Raw genomic sequence first — 20258 nt, 5'->3', positions numbered from 1 at the left:
AAAGAATACACATGTGGTAAACATGTGAGCCATCAGTGACTCCAGATGTGTAGCCACACCTTTTATTTTATTCCGGCATTTTCTCTTGATTTGAAAATTTCAAAAAGTTAAGGTCAAGTTTTTTCACACTCTTTTATTGTATGTATTCTTGTAAAACATGGACAGCATCCTGGCAGCATCCTGGGATTATCAGGTACTCAGAGATAAACTGAACGCCGCCACACCTTGCTTTCAGATCTGACTCTGATGGACTGTCTTCGCACGTGCAGCATATGGTTTACTTTCCCTACTACACAAAGTTACTCATTATGAGTACATTTTAACTTTAGAGAAAGTAATTTTGAAGCACTACATTCTGATTTCTTTTAAATGATTAGAGAAAATATTGCTCATTGCAATGGATCCAATAAAAAAGCATACTTTTACTATACTAAGTTCCTTCGGTAGTGTCTGACTCTTTGCAACCCTGTGGGCTGTAGCCGGCCAGGCTTTTCTGTCCATGGGAAGAATACTGGAATGGGTTGCCATGCCCTCCTCCAGGGATCTTCTTGGCCCCGGGATTGAACTGGTGTCTCTTATGTATCCTGCATCGGCAGGCGGGTTCTTTGCCACTAACACCACCTGGGAAGCCCATATTTAGTAAATTGGGGGCATAAAGTCCATAATTTCACAAATTATAGACAATACAAAAGCCTAATTTAACCTGAATTGAATATTTGTGAACCTCAGTTTGGTGAAAAAGTGTCATTAATTTTTATCAGTATTTCCCTTTCACTGTTTGACAATCAGTACCACTTCTTCAGGAGCAGGAGCCACTAGGGTCCAAGCAACACCTTCAGATGATACGTTTTCCTAAAATTTCACCTACTTTTTGCCCAACAACTTCTTGACTATTGATTTTATTTTTAAAATGTATGCAAGGAAAAGAGAGTAATATCTTGCTGCTGTTTTTGTCCTTTGTCCTCCTCCTCCCACCATTTCAAATGTAATGGGAGTGACGTTTGTAAACAGCTAATGATCTCACCTACCCCAGTCTTCATGCACTACCAAAGGATTTCTCAGCCATCCAGCATCTTTGCTTAATGAATGTTTGATACTTATTATTGTGATGACTGAGTCCTGGAGCTATGTTGAATCTCTCAATGATGCAAATAATCTGATTATCATAAATGGATTAGTGTGAAGGACATCAAGCCGGTGTTTGGACCTCACTGGGGGCTAATTACTGGCTTAATCAACAAGCATTCTCCAGCGCCTACTGTGCCCATTCTGGGCTCAACAGCGGGAACACTTCTGAGACCCCAGGAAGGCAAGTTGTGTGAAGAAAGGTCTTGTTAAGGAAAAGAGAATGTAATTTGATTATTCTGAGCTCTGGGAAGACTAGCCTAAGAGAGACCTTTGCAAACTTGGTGAAATCTGCCCAGACAGTATCTGAAGTGTGATGAATGGTTACGGGTGAATACTCACTTTGCTCATGTAGCTAATATAAAGCAGGTTAGCTAATGCTGCTGCTGCTGCTAAGTCGCTTCAGTCATGTCCGACTCTGTGCGACCCCAGAGATGACAGCCCACCAGGCTCCCCCGTCCCTGGGATTCTCCAGGCAAGAACACTGGAGTGGGTTGCCATTTCCTTCTCCAATGCATGAAAGTGAAAAGTGAAAGGGAAGTCGCTCAGTCGTGTCCCACTCTTAGCGACCCCATGGACTGCAGCCCACTAGGCTCCTCCGTCCATGGGATTTTCCAGGCAAGAGTACTGGAGTGGGGTGCCATTGCCTTCTCCTAGCTAATGATGGCTAAGTACAAAACAAGAATTTTCACTCAGAATTTTCCTTTACACTTGCACAGGCTTTTATCATGTTCAAAGTGACCTCCTGTGTTTGATTTCAGCCCTTCCTCAGCCGATCCAAAGGCAGGCAAGGTGGGAACCATAAACCCGGTTCACACCCAGGCCACTGAGGCTGATGGATGTGATCACATGGGGTGAAATGAGGCCCTTAAGGACATGGCCGCGTGGGGACAACACTGATCTTCCATCTTATTTCCACCTGCGCTTCTCAAACTGTCCGGTGCCCACGAATCACGGCAGATTCTGGTGCAGAAGGTCTGGAATGGGGACTCAGATTCTACTTTTCTAAGGACCTCCTGGGTTTTGCTGCTCACACTCTGAGTAGCAAGACTGGGCCACTTAAAAAAATCATGCAAAAAGCAGCTCCTCAAAACCTTAGTGAAAAAAATCGGAATCTTCTGATGTACAACCTAGAACGTAATTTTTTCTTTTTTTTACCAGAGCATGTAAAATGCAGAATTGGCCATTCAAAAATCCCTGTTAAAAACAGTACCTACTATCAAAAGAAATCTGGGGACTTCCCTGGTGGTCCAGTGGCTAAGGCTTTGCACTCCCAATGCAGGGGGCCTGGGTTCAATCCCTGGTCAGGGAACTAGATTCCACATACTGCAAGAGAAGATCCAGCACGTGCAACTGAGACCCAACACAGCCAAATAAATATTAAAAAAAAAAGAAATCTGAAACATCTAAAAGGCACATGCAGTAAACAGGAGGTAGATTATTTAAACAGGAGGTAGGCAATGGACAGTAAGTTTGCCTAACAACCATTTTGTAATTTATCTAGAATCTCATTTTTGGCTACATTTCCCCAGGTCCTGAGATGGGAAACCAGAATGAATACTGGGTGTTGGAAGGACACTGGCTCCTTCTCAAAGGCAGCAATAATGACGCCCACAAGGTGGCGCTCCTGGGTCGCCTGGCTCCCCGGGAGTCGGCAGCGCCTTTCCCAGACCCGCCGGCGGGTGTCAGCGAGCCAGGCCTCAGCCTGGGAGCTTTCAGGAAGATCAGCAAACATCACGGCACCCAAGAGGACCTGCAGTCATTACAACAACAGCTTACTTAGGTTAGTTTTTGTTTTCCAATTCACAAAGCAGGGTTGAGGAGACTGAAGGCTGGAAAAAAGAAACCAGTCTGCTTTCAAAGGCGGAGAGCCCAGAAAATGTGAGACTTTTAACACTTCAGTCTCTAAAAAGGAGACTACAGCTCTTGTTCTTTCAACAGGCACTGAGCATCTTAGCATCTGGGGCTTTAGGGAAGACAGCCAGCCAACAGAAGTGGGCGCACAGAGCAGATATTAACCAATAAAATCCAGGGAGAGGGGCTTAACAAGGGGCATCTGAAGGTGCCCACTGAGTCTTAGGAGAGGGGCGGCGTCTGGGAGCCCCCTGTAAAGAGGTGACAGCTTAAGGAGGGTGTCAAAGAGTGCAGTGTAACACACAACACATGCTTAGGAACAAAAAGTTACCAACAGATGACGCTAGAACCCTCCTGGTAAGCTATTAGGACTTATGGACATTTTACCGAGACCTTACAGACTCAACTCAAACACACTAAAAATTCCTGGGAGAGTCAATACTTTCTCTAGGTTACTGAACAACTCCTGAGGTAATCATCACAACTAAGACTTAAGAGTTTGCCACAGGCTAGATGATATTTTAATCGCTCTATTATCTACTTCAACCCTCAACAGCAACAAGTTACAATCATTATTACTCCCATGTCACATATGAGGGAGTCAAAGTACTAAGTATCTCGTCCCAAGTCACACAGGTGGCAAGTGGCAGACCCAGGACTCAAACACAGGTAATGCTGGCTAAAACCTGAGTTTTTTAACTGCTATACTCTTCAAAGAAGCAGTTATCAGTGAAGCTGTCTTGGCCTGAAAGACACATCTCGACAGCATTACCATGCTGATCCTGAACCACCTTCCATCTACAGTAACAATGATTTGAGACATAGATCTTGAGACTCAGGTTTGTATGAATAAGACTAGATCATATAACAGAAAAATCAGTTTCTCTGGCACTTTAAAACTAACCCCTGTTGATAGTTTGGGCATCTTGGAAATGACATTCATTCTTGCAGGAGAATAGAATATAATATACCACATATGGCCAAGGGAACTCTAGGACACTGGGAAAGTCTGATTCAATAAGCACAGTTTGGGGGTAAAGAGAATTATGAGAGTAATCTTCTCATCGTAATCAATACAGTGTATTCCTAACAGTGGCCAGAATTTTTAAAAAGAAAGTGGAAATACTGCAGAGTGGAGTAAAATCACATAGATAATTTTAATGGATTGAAGGGTCATAAAGAAGGGGCCTTGGGTGTGCTAGGCTCAAAAATAAGAGCCTAAAGTTTGACTTCACGATTTTCAATGCAAAGCTACTGTTTCCTGTTGTCTTTGACTACAGAAGATGAATTTTTTTTACTTGAAATTGTGATGTAGATTTAGGTTAGATCCAGGCCATTTTGTCAAATGGGAAACTGAGCCAAAGATGCTGACTGATCTTCCCAAATCTATTCAAATCACCCTGGAGTCTACGGTGAACGCCATGGATGTTAGTGAACTAAAGATAATAAGCTGTCAACCCCTATGGATTTCAGTTCTTTTGAGGGGAACCTTTATTTAGAACTTCAGTATTGACACCCGATCCTCGGGGAGACTGTGCTGGATAAGGGACCCTGCATAGTACCTGGGTTGTCTTGTCCACTCGCCACCACCCTCGTCTGCCTGCCTTCTCACCACCTCTGGGCAACCATGATTCTGAATTGGGGTTTCTCCCTGGAAAAGTGAAAGGTATAGAGTTTTCCAGAATGTCTCATCAATAAACTGCAAGAATATTTTAACCACCTCTTTGTTCACACTACAAAGAGAACAGCCTAGTTGAAATTTTAAAGAAAGGGCATTAAGTGTGGAAGAGAACCCTACAAAAATACCATAGTAACACTAAACTCTCTATAGTACCTGTTCAACACTTACTAATTACTCATAAGGTTGAGAATCTTCAAAGAGGAACAGAATATATAAGAAATGTATGCCTGACCATCATGTAGGAGTTTATGAACCAGGAAAAGGTAGTATATTCCAGATATCATTAACCCCAGATTTGGTAAGCACGCATGTGCCTGGTGGGTCCTCAATTATTTGCTGGATGAATGGATAAACGTTCTTGGGAGTGTTCTTAACTTTGAGACAAGTGATAATAAGCTACCTAATTTTTCTTAAACTGGCGGTTTGGGAAATTAGTTTAGCAGATGTGAAGTGGGAGGCTACGAGGAGAAGGCACAATGCGAAATGTGGAAGATATGTTAGAACAAAAATAACTGGGGAGAGGCAAATGGCAATGAATGACACCAACTCAGCACGAAGGAAAAAGCTATGCAGAAAATCATTTATTCCATCATTTTCTAACAAACGACTCTGCATGTGAATGACTTGCTAAAATGCAGCCTCTAGACCTGAACAGCTGTGCTTAGAAGAATTTTAAATACTGCCCTACAACCTTGAAATCCGATAGCTCCTGAGCCTACATCTCTAAGCTTCAAGAGAGAATCAGCCAGTTTAAAAGCATTTCTCAGGAAAAAAAAGAGAATCTTTCCACATGCTGTGTTTTCCATTGGTTTCTAGATAGGTGTTAACTGATATGGAATTGTCTCTTTCAAGATAATGGCAAGGATCAGAGGGAGAAAGAAAAGTGTGGAAGAGCCTGGTTTTAATCCTGATTTTGTAACTTTCTTAATTAAAGAAGGCCACATGCCAGGAAAATTTAACTTGAATAAAAACCTTACCAAAATGCTAGAATGTATTCTCTAAGCTATGCTTTGTCCTCCCTTCCTGGATTCATGAGAGGGGAAAAGACTGATAAGGAAAGCTGGTAGGTTTTCCCCACAGAGAAGACAGACTCAGAGTCATAGGAATCTGGTAGAATTAGAACCTTCAACGTCCATCCAGAGAGAAACGTTACCCGAGCAGATGAGACAACATAGGTGGGTGACTCTGGGGAGCAGAGTTGGGAGGAAAGAAACACAAAAGCAAAAGTCAGCAGGTGAGACAAGATCTTGGACCCGAATGAACCATCTGATGCACCAGTGTTAAGCGGGCTCCTGCAAGTCCTAAGGTGACTGACAGTAACGCAGGCTCACTGGTCCTGAGGACCTGATGGCACACCGTGGTCTCCTGAAACACTTCCAAGACCCAAGAATGATTACGAGCATGTGGAATGCAAACCGGGAAAAATGAGGATCCCCACAGCACCTTTAATCAGAAAACTCTTATAGCAGAGATACGAACCTATCAAAGGACATACAATCCCTTGTGTGCTTCTCTGAATTTTCTCTGTCAGTGCAATCCATCCTCAAAAGGTTAAAGAATCCCACCAGTTCTACAGGGAAAACTACAGTTCTGTCTCGGCAACTAATGGAAACTGAAAATAAGTTCCATTTAAGACATCTTCTTTAACTCTTAATTCTATTTCACACCGACTTAAATAAATCCTGATGAAAATGTCTTGCCAAGCATTTTTTAAAAGACAAGCATGGAAAGCTTAAGGAAGAGTTTAAAGGATAACAATATGGATGCATAAAAGATAAGAAAAAGCTCAGTAAGCAGTTCAAGGAACAAGAATCTTGTTTGCCTGGACCACAGAAAGAGTTAAGATCTATCCTCAAGCTTAAAAGAAAAAAAGAGAGAACCCATATTTATCAGCTAGTAGTTTCTTATATATTTTCTAGAGCAGTCTGACAAATCATTCCTTTCTGTAGAAGAACCCTACAGATCATTTGGTCAAGTTTACAAATTTACAGAAAACACACACTGGAATCCAAACTAGAATTCAGGTTTCTGGATTTTGTTCCTCATGTGAGTCTTTTTTGACCCAGAAACTAAAGTGAAATGCAATGCCCAGGGCAGTCTATTCTGAGGGGAGGAGAGGACAATGTCGATAACCACAACAACAAAATTCAGCAGGATCAAACACCCACTGATGAATGTAAGTACCAGCCTACATGTTCAGGAAATCAGAAGGAGTGAAAAGGATGTTGCTATCCTAATTAAATTAGATTCAGCATTCTCTATTTGGCTGCCTTTATGGGAAGTCTTGGGCTTCCTTGGTGGCTCAGCGGTAGAGAATCTGCCTGCCAATGCAGGAGATACGGGTTCGATCCCTGGGTCAGGAAGATCCCCTGGAGAAGGAAATGGCAATCCATTCCAGTATTCTTTCCTGAAAACTCCCATGGACAGAAGAGCCCGACGGGCTACAGTCCATGGGGTCGCAAAGAGTCAGACAGGATTGAGCAACTAAGCAACAGCAACAAATGGCCAAGTCTGGGCTTGTGAATAAACCCTGGTTTGCACCTGGTGGATGTTGAGATTTCTTAGCTTAGACATTTAGAGGCCAGCGGTGGTAGTGTGGACAGCTAGAAGCAAATCGGGACCAATTAATAAGGATGAGACTAACATAAAAACTATGCCCATGGATTATCTTTCTATTTGGTGGTTTTTATAAAAGCATTTACAAGGCTGAGGTAATACACACTAATTTACCATTAAAAATAAATATTTCAGAGACTTCCCTTGTGGTCCAGTGTTTCAGAATCCACCTTTCAACGCAGGGGACGTGGGTTCTATCCCTCATGGAACATTAAGATCCCACATGCCTTAGCGCATGTGCGGGCTTGCCAAGCCTGCAATTACTGAGCCTTACTGCCGCAACTAAGACTTAGAGCGGCCAAAATAAATAAATATTTTTAAATATTTCATAGCTTCCAGCATCTCACAATGTGACTGAATTCTCTCTTCCTGTTCCCGGCATCCCCATCAGAACCCACAGGCAGGGCAAGGCCTAGGAGCCTCCCTGTACTACCTGAGCGATGAGGCCACATCCTAACCTACCTGGGATACTGGTGGGATGTCTGGGGTCCTGAGGCCTTGAAAACAGCAAGGGTTTTTCTGGCCTGTGACCTTGGACAGCACCCCCACTCCCGCCCTGGCAGTGCCCGGGGGAGACTGGTACGGGAGCCGGCTAATCACTGTCTGAATGCAGGAGGCACAGGAGTGGCTGCTGGAAGCGGGCAGGACTCTGCCCAACCTTTAGCAAGCACAAATCCTTTGTCTAAGTGACACAGAGTCTAGGGCCAAAGGCTCAGAGAAGACTAAGAAATAGAGAACGGAAGTGTTGTCAGTGCTGACATACGACACGCTCACTGTCTGGGGTCAGAAGTGGCTTTTTCCTATCCGTTTGGAGTGCTCTGCATCCTGAGTGTCAGCTGGCGAGATGCAGGGGCCGTGAGATGGGCGGTTGAGAACCTGAGCTGGGCAGCCAGCAGCCCGGGTGTGAAACCTGGTTCTGCCACTGGCCACCTGCGACATCTCAGGCAAATTATTAATACTTCGTCCCCAGGCTTCAATTTCACCATCTGTGAAACAGAGACTATACCTTCCCTCCCGCAAAAGGCTGGAGTGAGGAGTGAATGACTGACTGTTTGAAAACTGCTTAGAACAGCACCTGACATTAATACAGAATTGTTAAAGAACCTTTTGAACACTCTGGGAGGCTGTCACTCAGAATGCATCCTCAGAGAGCGGACTGCCTTCTGGGGGCGGCAGGGGTGGGGAGGTTAGGTTTTCAAGTTGCCCATGAAAGACCGAGTGTCCCACTCTGTAGCTAAGACTATCTCAAACTTCAGGCTGGCACAGAGATCATTCCCCTGGAATCCCAGAGCTTCTCCTCCCAGGTCAGTGTCAGGGACCCATTTCCCCAGGAAGTGGATGCTGGGAACTCTCATTCAGCTGTGGTGAGGATGTTGGGGAGGGACATTTGTAAGGTCCTGGTCATCTTTAGGAGAATGAGGTCAGGAAGCACCCAAGTGCGGCAGAAAATACTGTGGTCCGGGGAGGGACTCTTTCTCCTGAGAAAGCTCCAAGATCAGGCATCCCTACTCTGAAGGCTGTCTCATGAGTGGAAAGAAAATCCATGACTCAGGAGCAGAGTCTGGGTGGCCCGTATAGATGGGGAGAGTCTCCCAGGCAGACTGGTAGAAGCAGTATAGACAAGGAGGGGGTGGACCCGAGGACAGGACAGGGCTGGATGCAGGCTGAGAGCCATCAGTCCAGGCAGCAGGAGCTGCCTGGTCAGCAGCGGGTTCTCTCTTATCCATCTCATTCTTCCACCCACAACAAAAGTCTGCCATGTGCTTGTCCTGGCCACCCTCCATTTCAGATTTGGAGCACAGAAGAAATCTAAACTTAGTGCTTTAAGTTGACACTGGATTTTATGTTTCCTTAAGCAAGGCCAAAACTTTTAAAAATTTAAAGGGGCCTCCTGGGGCTTCCCCAGCAGTTCAGCAGTAAAGAATCCACCTGCAATGCAGGAGACCTGGGTTTGATCCCTGGGTCGGGAAGATCCCCTGGAGAAGGAAATGGCAACCCACTACAGTATTCTTGCCTGGAGAATCTCATGGACAGAGGAGCCTGGTGGGCTTCAGTCCATGGGAATCACAAAAGAGTTGGACATGAATCAGCAACTAAACAACAATAAATAAATAATAACCAAATAAATACAGTGCCTGCATGCTCACTTGTGTCTGACTCTCTGCTGCCCCATGGACTGTAGCCAACCAGGCCCCTCTGCCATGGAACTTTCCAGGCAAGAATATTGGTGTGGGTTGCCATTTCTTTCTCCAGGTATCATCTCAGCCCAGGGATCGAACCCATGTCTCCTGCATCTCCTGTATTGGCAGGCATATTGGAAGCCCCAGTAAACACAGTATGTGCCCATAAAATCCAGTTTTAAAAGGGCTCTCTGTCACCTGTCAAAATAAGAAAAAGAAGGGTTGAACTGATAAGCTCTCATTTTAGGACGCCCTGATCCCTGAGGTCTTTGAACACACTAAGTACAGGCCGTCACAGCGGCACCTACTTTTCTGCCTCAATTAGTCAACAGGGCATGTTTCCACTGTCCCGCTGGCCTGGGGTCGCAGGTCCAAAGCCCAGACATAAGGGTGCTCGTTGTCCTTCCTTAGTGAGAAAAAGCCGTCATCTTCTCTGTGCGATTTATAACCCTAATACCAATGTTCCATAAAGATTTTGCTTTTGCTTCAATAAACCCAGTCTGGGTATTTCCTTCTTCAGCAGGCTCACTGGAGCCCTGGCGGGGACCACCCACCCAGGTTCCTGCTTCAGAGGAACGGGGTCCTGCAGGGCAGTGGAAGGACAGGACATCAGAGCTGGGTCTACTCACTGCTGAACTCTTGAGCGGCCTGTTACACTGTAGCCACTATCACACATGGCCAGAGGCTACTGTTCTGGACACCACGGACACAGAACCTTTCCATCACTATAGAAAACTCCCTGGGCAGTGCTGATTGAATCTCCCTGAGACCTAATGGTCTCACTGGTCAAACAGGGGTAGTGGCATTTTGTCTGAAGGCCTGGATTCAGCCCAGATTCCACCTTCACAGGGCTCTCCCAAGAGCAGCCATACGCAAAGTTCTGAGCATCTATCTAGAATGATTACTCTAACAGGAATTGTTGTTCAGTCATTTGGTCATGTCCAACTCTTTGCAACCCCATGGACTGCAGCAGAGCAGGCTCCTCTGTCCTCCACTGTCGCCCAGAGTTTGTTCAAATGCATGCCCGTTGAGTTGGTGATGCATTCCAACCATCTCATCCTCTGTCATCCCCTTTTCCTCCTGCCCTCAATCTTTCCCACCATCAGGGTCTTTTCCAATGAGTTGGCTCTTTGCATAAGGTGGCCAGAGTATTGGAGCTTCAGCTTCAGCTTCAGCATCAGTCCTTTCAATGAATATTCAGGGTTGATTTCCTTTAGGACTAACTGGTTTGATCTCCTTGCAGTCCAAGGGACTCTCAAGAATCTTCTCCAGCACCACCATTTGAAAGCATCATTCTTCAGTGCTCAGGCTTCTTTAGGGTCCAACTCTCACATCTGTATGTGCTACTGGAAAAAACCATAGCTTTGACTATATGGCCCTTTGTCGGCAAAGTGATATCTTTGCTTTTTAATATGTGGTCTAGGTTTGTCATAGCTTTCCTTCCAAGAAGCAAGCATCTTCTAATTTCATGGCTGCAGTCACCATGCATAGTGATTCTGGAGCTCAAGAAAATAAAAGCTGTCACTGCTTCTATTTTTTCTCCTTCTATTTGCCACGAAGTGATGGGACCACATGCCACTATCTTAGTTTTTTAATGTTGAGTTACAATGAAACACTACTCAGCCATAAAAAATGAAATAATGCCATTTGCAGCAACATGGATGCAACTAGAGATTATCCTACTAAGTGAAGTCAGAAAAAGAAAGACAAATACCATATGATATCATTTATATATGAATCTAAAATATGACACAAATAAACCTGTCCACAAAATAGAAACAGACTCACAAACATAGAGAATAGATCTGTGGTTGCCAAAGGGAGGGGAGGTGGGAGAGGGATGGATTGGGAGTTTGGGGTTAGCAGATACAAATGATTATATATAGAATGGAACAACAAAATCAACAAGATTCTACCGTACAGTATAGGGAACTACATTCAATATCCTGTGATAAACTATTAATATTAATATAATGGAAAAGAATATAAAATGGAATGCATATATATATATACACACACACACACACACACACATATATAACTGAATCACTTTGCTGTATGGCAGAAATTAACACAATATTTTAAATCAAGAATATTCAATAAAAAATTACATAAACATTTTAAACAAAAGAACAAACTGGGGTAAATGAATGTAATTGACAAATAAAGGGCTTTATTCTGAATGTATAAAAAGTACACAAAATCAATAAGAATAATGCTAAAACTAAGAAAAAAGAAAAAGAAAAACTGAGCAATGCCCAGGAAGTGGGACATTGACAGGAAGGGGCCTCTCCGATGTAAGAAATATTCCATTTCTTAATCAGAGTGGGAGATGCACAGGTGTGTACATGGGTAAAAAGTCACTGAGTTCTACCCATGTTCAATGTCCTTCATACGAAGTATGTAATATCTCAACAAAATGTAAAAAAACATTTAAACCAAGGTATTCTTCATCAGCAGCTAAATATGCTTTGTCCATCATACAATGAATGTAAGAGGACAGAAGTGAGTTAGAAACATAAAAAGTGAGTTATCTTGATAAATTCTGTGAAACTTGCTCTGCCAAGGTGACCTACACTTCCTGTACCGTGAACAATAATGAAATAATTGGGCAGCAGTACTGTTTCTCAGCGACCTCATTAAATTGCTCTACAGGCCATCCTTCCCCACCTTTTAGGATGGGCACCAGAGTTTCCAGAAGCTTTAGTTATAAGAACAATCTCTTCAGTCAAAATGTCTGATCCAATACATGAATTGAAGTTCCATTTCAGTCCAGAATACACCAGTTCCCTCCTGGCCCTGCCTGGCTGGCCTCAAGCCTGGGACCCCACATGGAAGGCCCCTTCTCTTTCCCCTACTTCCTCTCTGCTTTCTTGCTATCACTTCTGACCTTCCAGGGGAAGAAGGTTTAGCCTGACATACTGCAGCAGGTGGAGCCTGGTCCTGGTTCCCTCCGGACATGGCGGATGGGACAGTGCCAAGCTCCTCCTTTTGTGGCATTTGTAGGGTTTCTGGAGACCTCTCTGACAGAGACTTAAGGCCCACTACCCGACTCAGGCTCTCACTCACGTCTACCCCAGTGTCGGGCACACTCTGGTACTCAGTTCTTATAAGTGAATGAGTGAAGGAGGTGAGAAACAGAAAAGGGAGTAGCAACGTTCCCTCCACAAACTCTTTCGGGAAGGAGATTTTAACATAACTAGGTCGTTTTTGTCTGATCTTACACTTTTAAAATATGTAGGCTAATTCCCTTTAGCTTGCAATTAAGAAAATAAATGATTGTTTCATTCTCAGGTACTTATTATTCCATTGGTGCCCACAGTCTGATGAAGTGAGTTGCAACCTGTGGACACAGTTGCAGGCTCTTTTATCAATGCCATTACATGCTTTGTAATAATCCACAAACAAATGGACAGAGTATTTTTTGCAGAATTAGTTGATCAATAAGACAACTCAGGAAAATCAAAATTGCTGTAGATTGTACATACGAGACCTTCCATAGATACTAGAACACAGATCTGAGTTGTTTATAGCCAGCCTCGAAGTCCCTCCCCAACTTGGCTGTACACAGAGGACACAGGCAGAAACACTAATTTGAAAAGATACATGCACCTTAATGTCCACAGCAGCACTATTAACAATTGCCGAGACACAGAAGCAACCTACACCAACAGATGAATGGATACAGAAGACGTGGTGTATATTATATGGACAATGGAATACTACTCGGCCGTTAAAAAGAATGAAATTTTGCCATTTGCAGCAAGATGGATGGCCTTGGAGGGTATTATGTTAAATGAAATGTCAGACAGAGAAAGACAAACACTGTATGATATCACTTATATGTGGAATCTAAAAAGTGCAACAAACTAGTAATACAACCCTGGATCTATAACACAGTAGAGTAGACTCACAGATACAGAGAACCAACTAGTAGTTACCAATGGGGAGAGGGAAGGAGGGAGGCGCAATATAGGAGTGAGGGGTTAAAAGGCGCAAACTGCCATGTATAAAATATGCTACAAGGATATATTGTACAACATGGGGCATATAGCCAATATTTTAAGATAACCATAGAGTATAACCTTTAAAAATTGTGAATCACTCTATTGTACACCTGTAAGTTATAAAATATTGTACATTAACTATACTTCGATTAAAAAAAAAATTAAAGTTCTGCAGTCCAGGAACCTGCAGACACCTTGTAATCAGGAATTGTGTGAATGACACATAAGGCTGCCCAGCATGACACCCCCAAGGAGGGTGTGGACACCCAGTTGAAAACACTTTGTCTACTCAGACTTTCTATACACACAGCCTTGATTTCCATTAGTGGTTGTAGTCTCTGCCTTGGCTGACTTGGGAAACTTTAAAGGCTAGAAAATGACCTTCTGGAGAGAATGAACAACAGCAACATTAAAGTGTAAACTCAACAGCTATCACTGGGCAGTTACCACGTAGTCAGCATTGCAGAGCCAGTGAAAGGTGATATAAAGATGAATGAGGCAAGGCGCCCTGTATGGAGGGAGCTTCCAGGCTGGTTGGAGGGAGAGGAAATGTACATCTCTCCTGTCCTTACCTGGAAGGGGCTGTACCTACGTTGTACCTTATGTCCTTCATGCTTCTTAATTCAACATCACCTTTAATTCTCACCACAGTCTTAAGTAAGGGAAAACATGGATAGCTGTTCTCTTTTTTAGAAGAGGAAATTAGCCCCCAGAGAGTCTGAGTAACCAGTTCAGGGACCCAGAGAAGACACAATGGCAGAGCTGGAAGAAGAACACAGCCTGGCCCCCCACCCGCCCCCATCCCCCCACCAACTCTGGGCTGCTGATCCATAGACAAGTGCATATGTGAGAAACTCAGCTCGTCTTGTGGCTTCACTTTCAACATGGAAGGAGAAAAATGAGTGAAAAAGCATGACAAGATGAGGAGAAATTAGGGGAGAGTATATTCACAGGTGAGAAATTCTAAAATCAGGAAAATATGAAACATTTTAGCCTTACCAAATACTAAAGAAAAGCCTAGGAGAGGAAGTGGCACCCTAACACTACATTTGGGGGCATGGGGAGAGCTGAAGGTGACATCCTAGGGAAGTTTCTATTTCTCTGGAGACCCATACCTGTAATTCTGCAGTTCTTTATTTCTCCTGAAATAAGTTCAGGATAGTATCTGCCAACATGAGTTACCTTTGATGAGAACTGAGAAACAAATGCATGATCTCTAATACTTTATAGAAGACTCGATTTTCTAGATTATTTGTAGACAAATTTGCATCTTGCTGTTTCACTGTGGTTGTTTTCTACAAATTGCAATGGTGCCCCCTAGTTAGTCTACCATGTGAGGAAAAATGCAGTTGTGAGCATGCTGTGCTGCTTTTTGAAATGCGTTCAACTCATTAATTTTCTTATAAAGCTACTACTTCAAAACAGTCAAGTTGTCACAATAGTGCTGCATTCTTCCTTAAATGGGCTCAACTGGTACTGAATGAATCAGATAAGAAAAACATCCTCTTGTCAAGCTCCTCATTTGTGATGTGAAAACCAGAGACAACAAAGATGACAGGGGATTTCTCTGGCGGGACTCCCCACTTCACTTCAGTGATTAATAATTTGCCTTGCAATGCAGGGGACATGGGTTCAGTCCTTAGTCAGGGGATCTAATGTCCCATATGACATGCAGCAAATAAGCCCATGGGCCACAACTAGAGAGAGCCTGTGCATCACAATGGAAGATACCACGTGATGTAATGAAGATCATGTGTGCCACAATTAAGACCCAACGCAGCCAAATTAATTAATTAATTAATTTTTAAAAACCCCTCAAATATGGGGGTTAACTGACAGAGTCAGACTAGAGCTCAAGTTTTCTGACCAGCAGTCTCAAGTCCCATTACCTCTGTGAGAGTGCTGCTGCTGCTGCTAAGTCACTTCAGTCGTGTCCGACTCTGTGCGACCCCAGAGACAGCAGCCCACCAGGCTCCCCTGTCCCTGGGATTCTCCAGGCAAGAACACTGGAGTGGATTGCCATTTCCTTCTCCAATGCATGAAAGTGAAAACTGAAAGTGAAGTCGCTCAGTCGTGTCCGACTCTTCGCGACCCCCTGGACTGCAGCCTAGCAGGCTCCTCCTTCCATGAGATTTTCCAGGCAAGAGTACTGGAGTGGGGTGCCATCGCCTTCTCTGTCTGTGAGAGTAAATACCTTTAAATAAACCTGGAGAGTCAAAGCTATGGTTTTTCCAGTGGTCATGTATGGATGTGAGAGTTGGACTGTGAAGAAAGCTGAGCGCCAAAGAATTGATGCTTTTGAACTGTGGTGTTGGAGAAGACTCTTGAGAGTCCCTTGGACTGCAAGGAGATCCAACCAGTCCATCCTAAAGGAGATCAGTCCTGGGTGTTCTTTGGAAGGACTGATGCTAAAGCTGAAACTCCAATACTTTGGCCACCTCATGCAAAGAGTTGACTCATTGGAAAAGACCTTGATGCTGGGAGGGATTGGGGGCAGGAAGAGAAGGGGACGACAGAGGATGAGATGGCTGGATGGCATCACTGACTCAATGGACATGAGTTTAAGTGAACTCCGGGAGTTGGTGATGGACAGGGAGGCCTGGTGTGCTGCGATTCATGGGGTCGCAAAGTCGGACATGACTGAGAGACTGAACTGAACTGAACTAAACTGAAACCTGGATAAAGGCTTGAAGCTGTTAATCCTTCTTCAAGGACCATGGTGGTCACCTTGCTTGGGGGTCTATCAAGTCGGGGGCCATGCACCTACCTCCTCGGGTGGTGGCTGGCTGGGGTGGTGGCTGGCTCGGGTGGTACTGCAGTGGTGACAGGAGGTGGTGGGCACACAATGTGGTGTGAGCTGAAACCAGGTCTGTCTATTGGAACTGTTTACCAGCCCATTACTAAGAGCCTGCCTTGACCTGCTCTTGATAACAACCCATTAATTGATTCCATTCTCCATTAAGTGGTTATGACTGAATGCTTTACAAAGCTCTGGTCTGTGTAGTGATCGCATAGGAAATAGAATGAATTTGGGGAAAGAAAACACTTTAATTTTAATGACATTTTAATTAAAATGTCATTAAAATTGAACTTAATGACATTTTAATTGTAATTCCAGTTGGATAAATAGAGAATTTTGTTTAAAATCCATTACCACATGAAACTCTAAAACAGTGCTTTAAGTTCTTATCATGCTCTTCAAAATTCAGAAAAGAGAATTAAAACGAAAGTACTTACTTTCTCAAAATATTCAAATAGCAACTTCTCTTGTAGCTTGAAGTGTTGTTACCAACTTGTAATTAAACTTAAAGTCTAAGCTTTGGATCCAGGCCATGAGGTGTAATTAAAAGCACTCTGGCTTTAGAAATGGACAGGCCTGGGCTCAAGTCCCACCAAAAGCAAGGCAGTAAAGCGAGGAAGGGAAAATGGACACTGAAGCCAGTAAAAAAAATGTCCTAAAGCTCTTTTCCAATAAGCAGAAATGCTATGGAAACGCCTGCACCTCACGCGCTGACTGAGATGGTGATGGAGAACTCACTTGAATGAGGAAGGTGACAGGCCATGCACATGATGAAGTTATACCAGGACAATCTGACACCAACCACACATCACAACAATGCACTCACACGAGCAGGCAAAGTAAGAAAAGACAAGTGAGTGAGTGGTAAGGACTGCCTTTGGCACATCAGGGTCTAAATTTTATACAGTAATCCTGACAGGAGAGAAGACTGGATACCTGAGCAGCTTTACTGTCCACACGTGTAGAGATGTACCACTTTGATGTAGAGAGGGTCTGGGATGCTAAAATTGATTGCAAAGTGCTTTCCCATGTATAAGCACATCTGAAGTGACAGGCTGCAAAGTATCTGAACTGTCCAAATAAAAGCTAAAACCTAGGGTGCTTTTTGTTGCACATAGAAGATTTTATTTCCAAGATGACAGCTTCATTTTAGTCCATTTCACCCACACTTGGAAGGGGAAAAGGGTTTCCTAGGAAATTAACCATGCACCATTTCTTATTCTGCCTTTGCTTTTCTAATTAAGGATTCAGGTTTGTGGCTGCCTTTCCAGCCAAGTTCACTCCGAACTGGCAGACTCAACTCTCTGGGACTAGGACTTGAGCTCTGGAGTTCAACAGTTCTTGGTTCAAGTCCAGGTTCTACCACTTAGAAGTGCTGTGACTTTCGGTGCTTCATATCTGGGATTCAACTGTAAGATATAGACAATATAGACAGCAAGTTCGAGTTGGCCTGTAGAGTAGGTGTCCAGTAAATTTTCGTACCCTCTCCTTTCCATTTACAGAATCTTCCTCCTAGGAGTCTGCTGCATCAGATGAAACTTTGCACCTGCTGCGTTTAGTCATCTGTTTGACCACCTATCTATCTAGGCTTCCCTGTTGGCTCAGTGGTAAAGAACCTGCCTGCCAGTGCAGGAGACGTGGCTTCAATCCCTGAGTCAGGAAGATCCCCTGGGGAAAGAAAATGGCAGCCCACTCCAGTACTCTTGCCTGGAGAATCTCATGGACAGAGGAACCTGGTGGGCTGCAGTCCATGGGGTCACAGGAGTTGGGCAAGACTTAGTGACTAAACAACAACATCTATTTATCAATCATCTCCTTCTATCTATCTAGGGTGCTTTTGGGTTAGAACTAAAGGCCATTTGGACACAATCTGAATTAAGAGACTCTTGCTTTCATATCAATCCATTTTCTATTCCAGTAGCTAATGGCTTGGTGCTATTCAGCCTGATATTGCCTGTATGCACACATGTATACCTGCATGTACAATGTAGCTGTTAAGTCAGATGATAACACTCTACTATAAATCTCTTAATTATAAGTGATGGATTTAGTACACCAATCTCTTCTATCTATGAACTGTCATTACCAAAAGTAAAACAACCCCAGTCTACTGTAATTTGAATTGAGGTACTTTTCTAGCTACTGTAAGTATTATACGTGAATTTTGAGGGACCCCTGTTTGAGATCATTAGAGGAAGAGGGTGCTGGGGATTGATAAAAGGGATAAAAGGAAAGTGAGGCTAACAGGGAGGTGGGGTTAGAGTTTTTGAGGGAAGACGTGGAGGAGAGGAAGGAGCTGGGACCAGGGAAACCTGGGCTGTGACTGGTGCTGTGACTGCAAGTCTTGGCATGAACACGCAGGGCCAAAGCTCTGATTGGGGAAGAGAACCACACAGCATCTGCTCAATTTTGTCTATCAAAACTACTCTGCATCTCCAAGCCACTGTCAGACTCAGGAATCAGAAGCCAAGACTCTGAGTCAAAAATCAGAGATGACAGGATGGATGGTCAGGTGGCAGAGAAACATCACTACATGTTTTATCTGCAGTGAAGCAAAAGGGATTCAAAGCAGCTCACTGAGGTTGTGGAAAAGAGAGACCAGACATTTCCAATGAGCTAAGGATGGTTCTCTGAATTTGAGTCATATAGGATCCATTGTTATTTATCTAAGATGTACAAGATGAAGTGCTTACAGCCTTTACTGACGTGCTGTACTTGTTTTTATTTTAATTACTATTTAGGAGCTGTCATGGGCCAGCTAGTGGTAAGGTCCACATCCCACTTGTTCCAGTTAGTGAACTGTCCTGCCACAGGGTTTTCAGGAGCCTGGCCCTCGCAAGACTGTCTCTGATGAACGGTCATTACCAAGGACCGGGCAGTAGGCCTGTGACGGCCTCTGAGAATATAATGAAGTGAGGCATGGGAATTCCTTGCATTTTTCCCCTCTACTCATTAGCTAACTCGCACTTCATATGTTTCCCATGTGCTGATCTGAGCCATGAAGGGCCCCCTTCTCTCTCCACAACTCCCCTTTCAGGGTGCTAGCCAGCCTGTGTCAGGAAGGCCCACTGCTTATTTGAAAAAGCGGGGACACTGGCACAATTCATGCCCTGAATCAGTGAGGCGAAGGGGGCCCTTGCTTTATTTTGTGGAATGGTGAAATGGGTATGAAGTCTATAAGCTTGCACTGAATACGCACAAATAGAAAACAAGTAGGCGTCCTGTCAGCATGATGCAATTTAACAACAGAATACAGTAGACTCTTAAGAAACAGACTCGAACTGTGTGGGTCCACTTGTATGCGGACTGTTCTCAATAGTAAGCGCTACCACACTGCACAGCCTGAGGTTGGTTGAATCCGTGGATGTGGAGGAACCACATACATCACAGGACCACGGGTACGGAGGGCCAGATGTAAGCTACACGCAAGTGTTCCACCGCACAGAGGGCTGGCGCTCCTAACCACCACGTCGCTCAAGAGTTGGGACTTCCCTGGGGGTCCAGTGGCTAAGACTTCACACTCCAAATGTAGGGGGCCCAGGTTCAATCCCTGATCCGGGAACGGGATCCCACATGCCTCAACTAAGAGTCAACTGTACTAGAAACAAAACATCAAAGGGTGTGAAGGCAAAAGTGTCTTCTGAATCAGGCTGAGGAAACACCCCCGTGTGTGGTACGAGAATGCTGCTTGCTTTCAGGGGCACCTGCTGTTCACCTCCATAAGGTACCACTCCAACTGACCCAACTCCACTTAGAGACAGGGCCCTGTGAACAGCGCTCCCAGGTGGCAGGGGACAGCTGGCAGCCACAGTGGGTGCTGTTCCGCAGAGATGAGAGAAGGGGAGTCCTGCCCCAATTCCTGTGTCCTGCCCTTGGAAGAACTGAACCACTCGATGGTGGTGGTACACATTTGCTTGCTTTGACCTGCAGGCCCACCTTCGAGTTTCTTCCCCTCAACGTGCTCTATTTCCAAGGTTTCAAACTCTACTTGAAAG

The 20258-nt window shown here is 44.2% G+C and overlaps 1 protein-coding gene across 13 annotated transcripts in view; it reads right to left on the bottom strand.

Annotated features, from left to right (window-relative positions):
- RASGRF2 (Ras protein specific guanine nucleotide releasing factor 2) overlaps positions 1-20258 on the bottom strand; it is a 271385-nt gene that overhangs the window by 39813 nt on the left and 211314 nt on the right. Inside the window, exon 19 of one of the 13 annotated variants that reach the window (XR_015168016.1) lies at positions 4542-4630. The exons of 11 other annotated variants lie outside the window; for them this stretch is intronic. Coding sequence is in view for 1 of the 2 variants with exons in the window: in XM_086412806.1 (XP_086268932.1) it covers positions 17610-17672 (63 nt within the window). In the remaining variant the exon portion in view is untranslated. Of the gene's footprint in view, positions 1-4541; positions 4631-17518; positions 17673-20258 lie in introns of those variants that run through there. One more of the 13 variants, XM_086412806.1, reaches the window with a different exon arrangement.

This window comes from Bos grunniens, chromosome 7, assembly GCF_055505025.1.
Source record: "Bos grunniens cultivar Pamir isolate PY7600 chromosome 7, Bosgru_T2T1.0, whole genome shotgun sequence".
NCBI lineage: Eukaryota > Metazoa > Chordata > Mammalia > Artiodactyla > Bovidae > Bos > Bos grunniens.
Note: the sequence above shows the minus strand (reverse complement) of the source record. Positions and strands in the feature narration are given on the sequence as shown.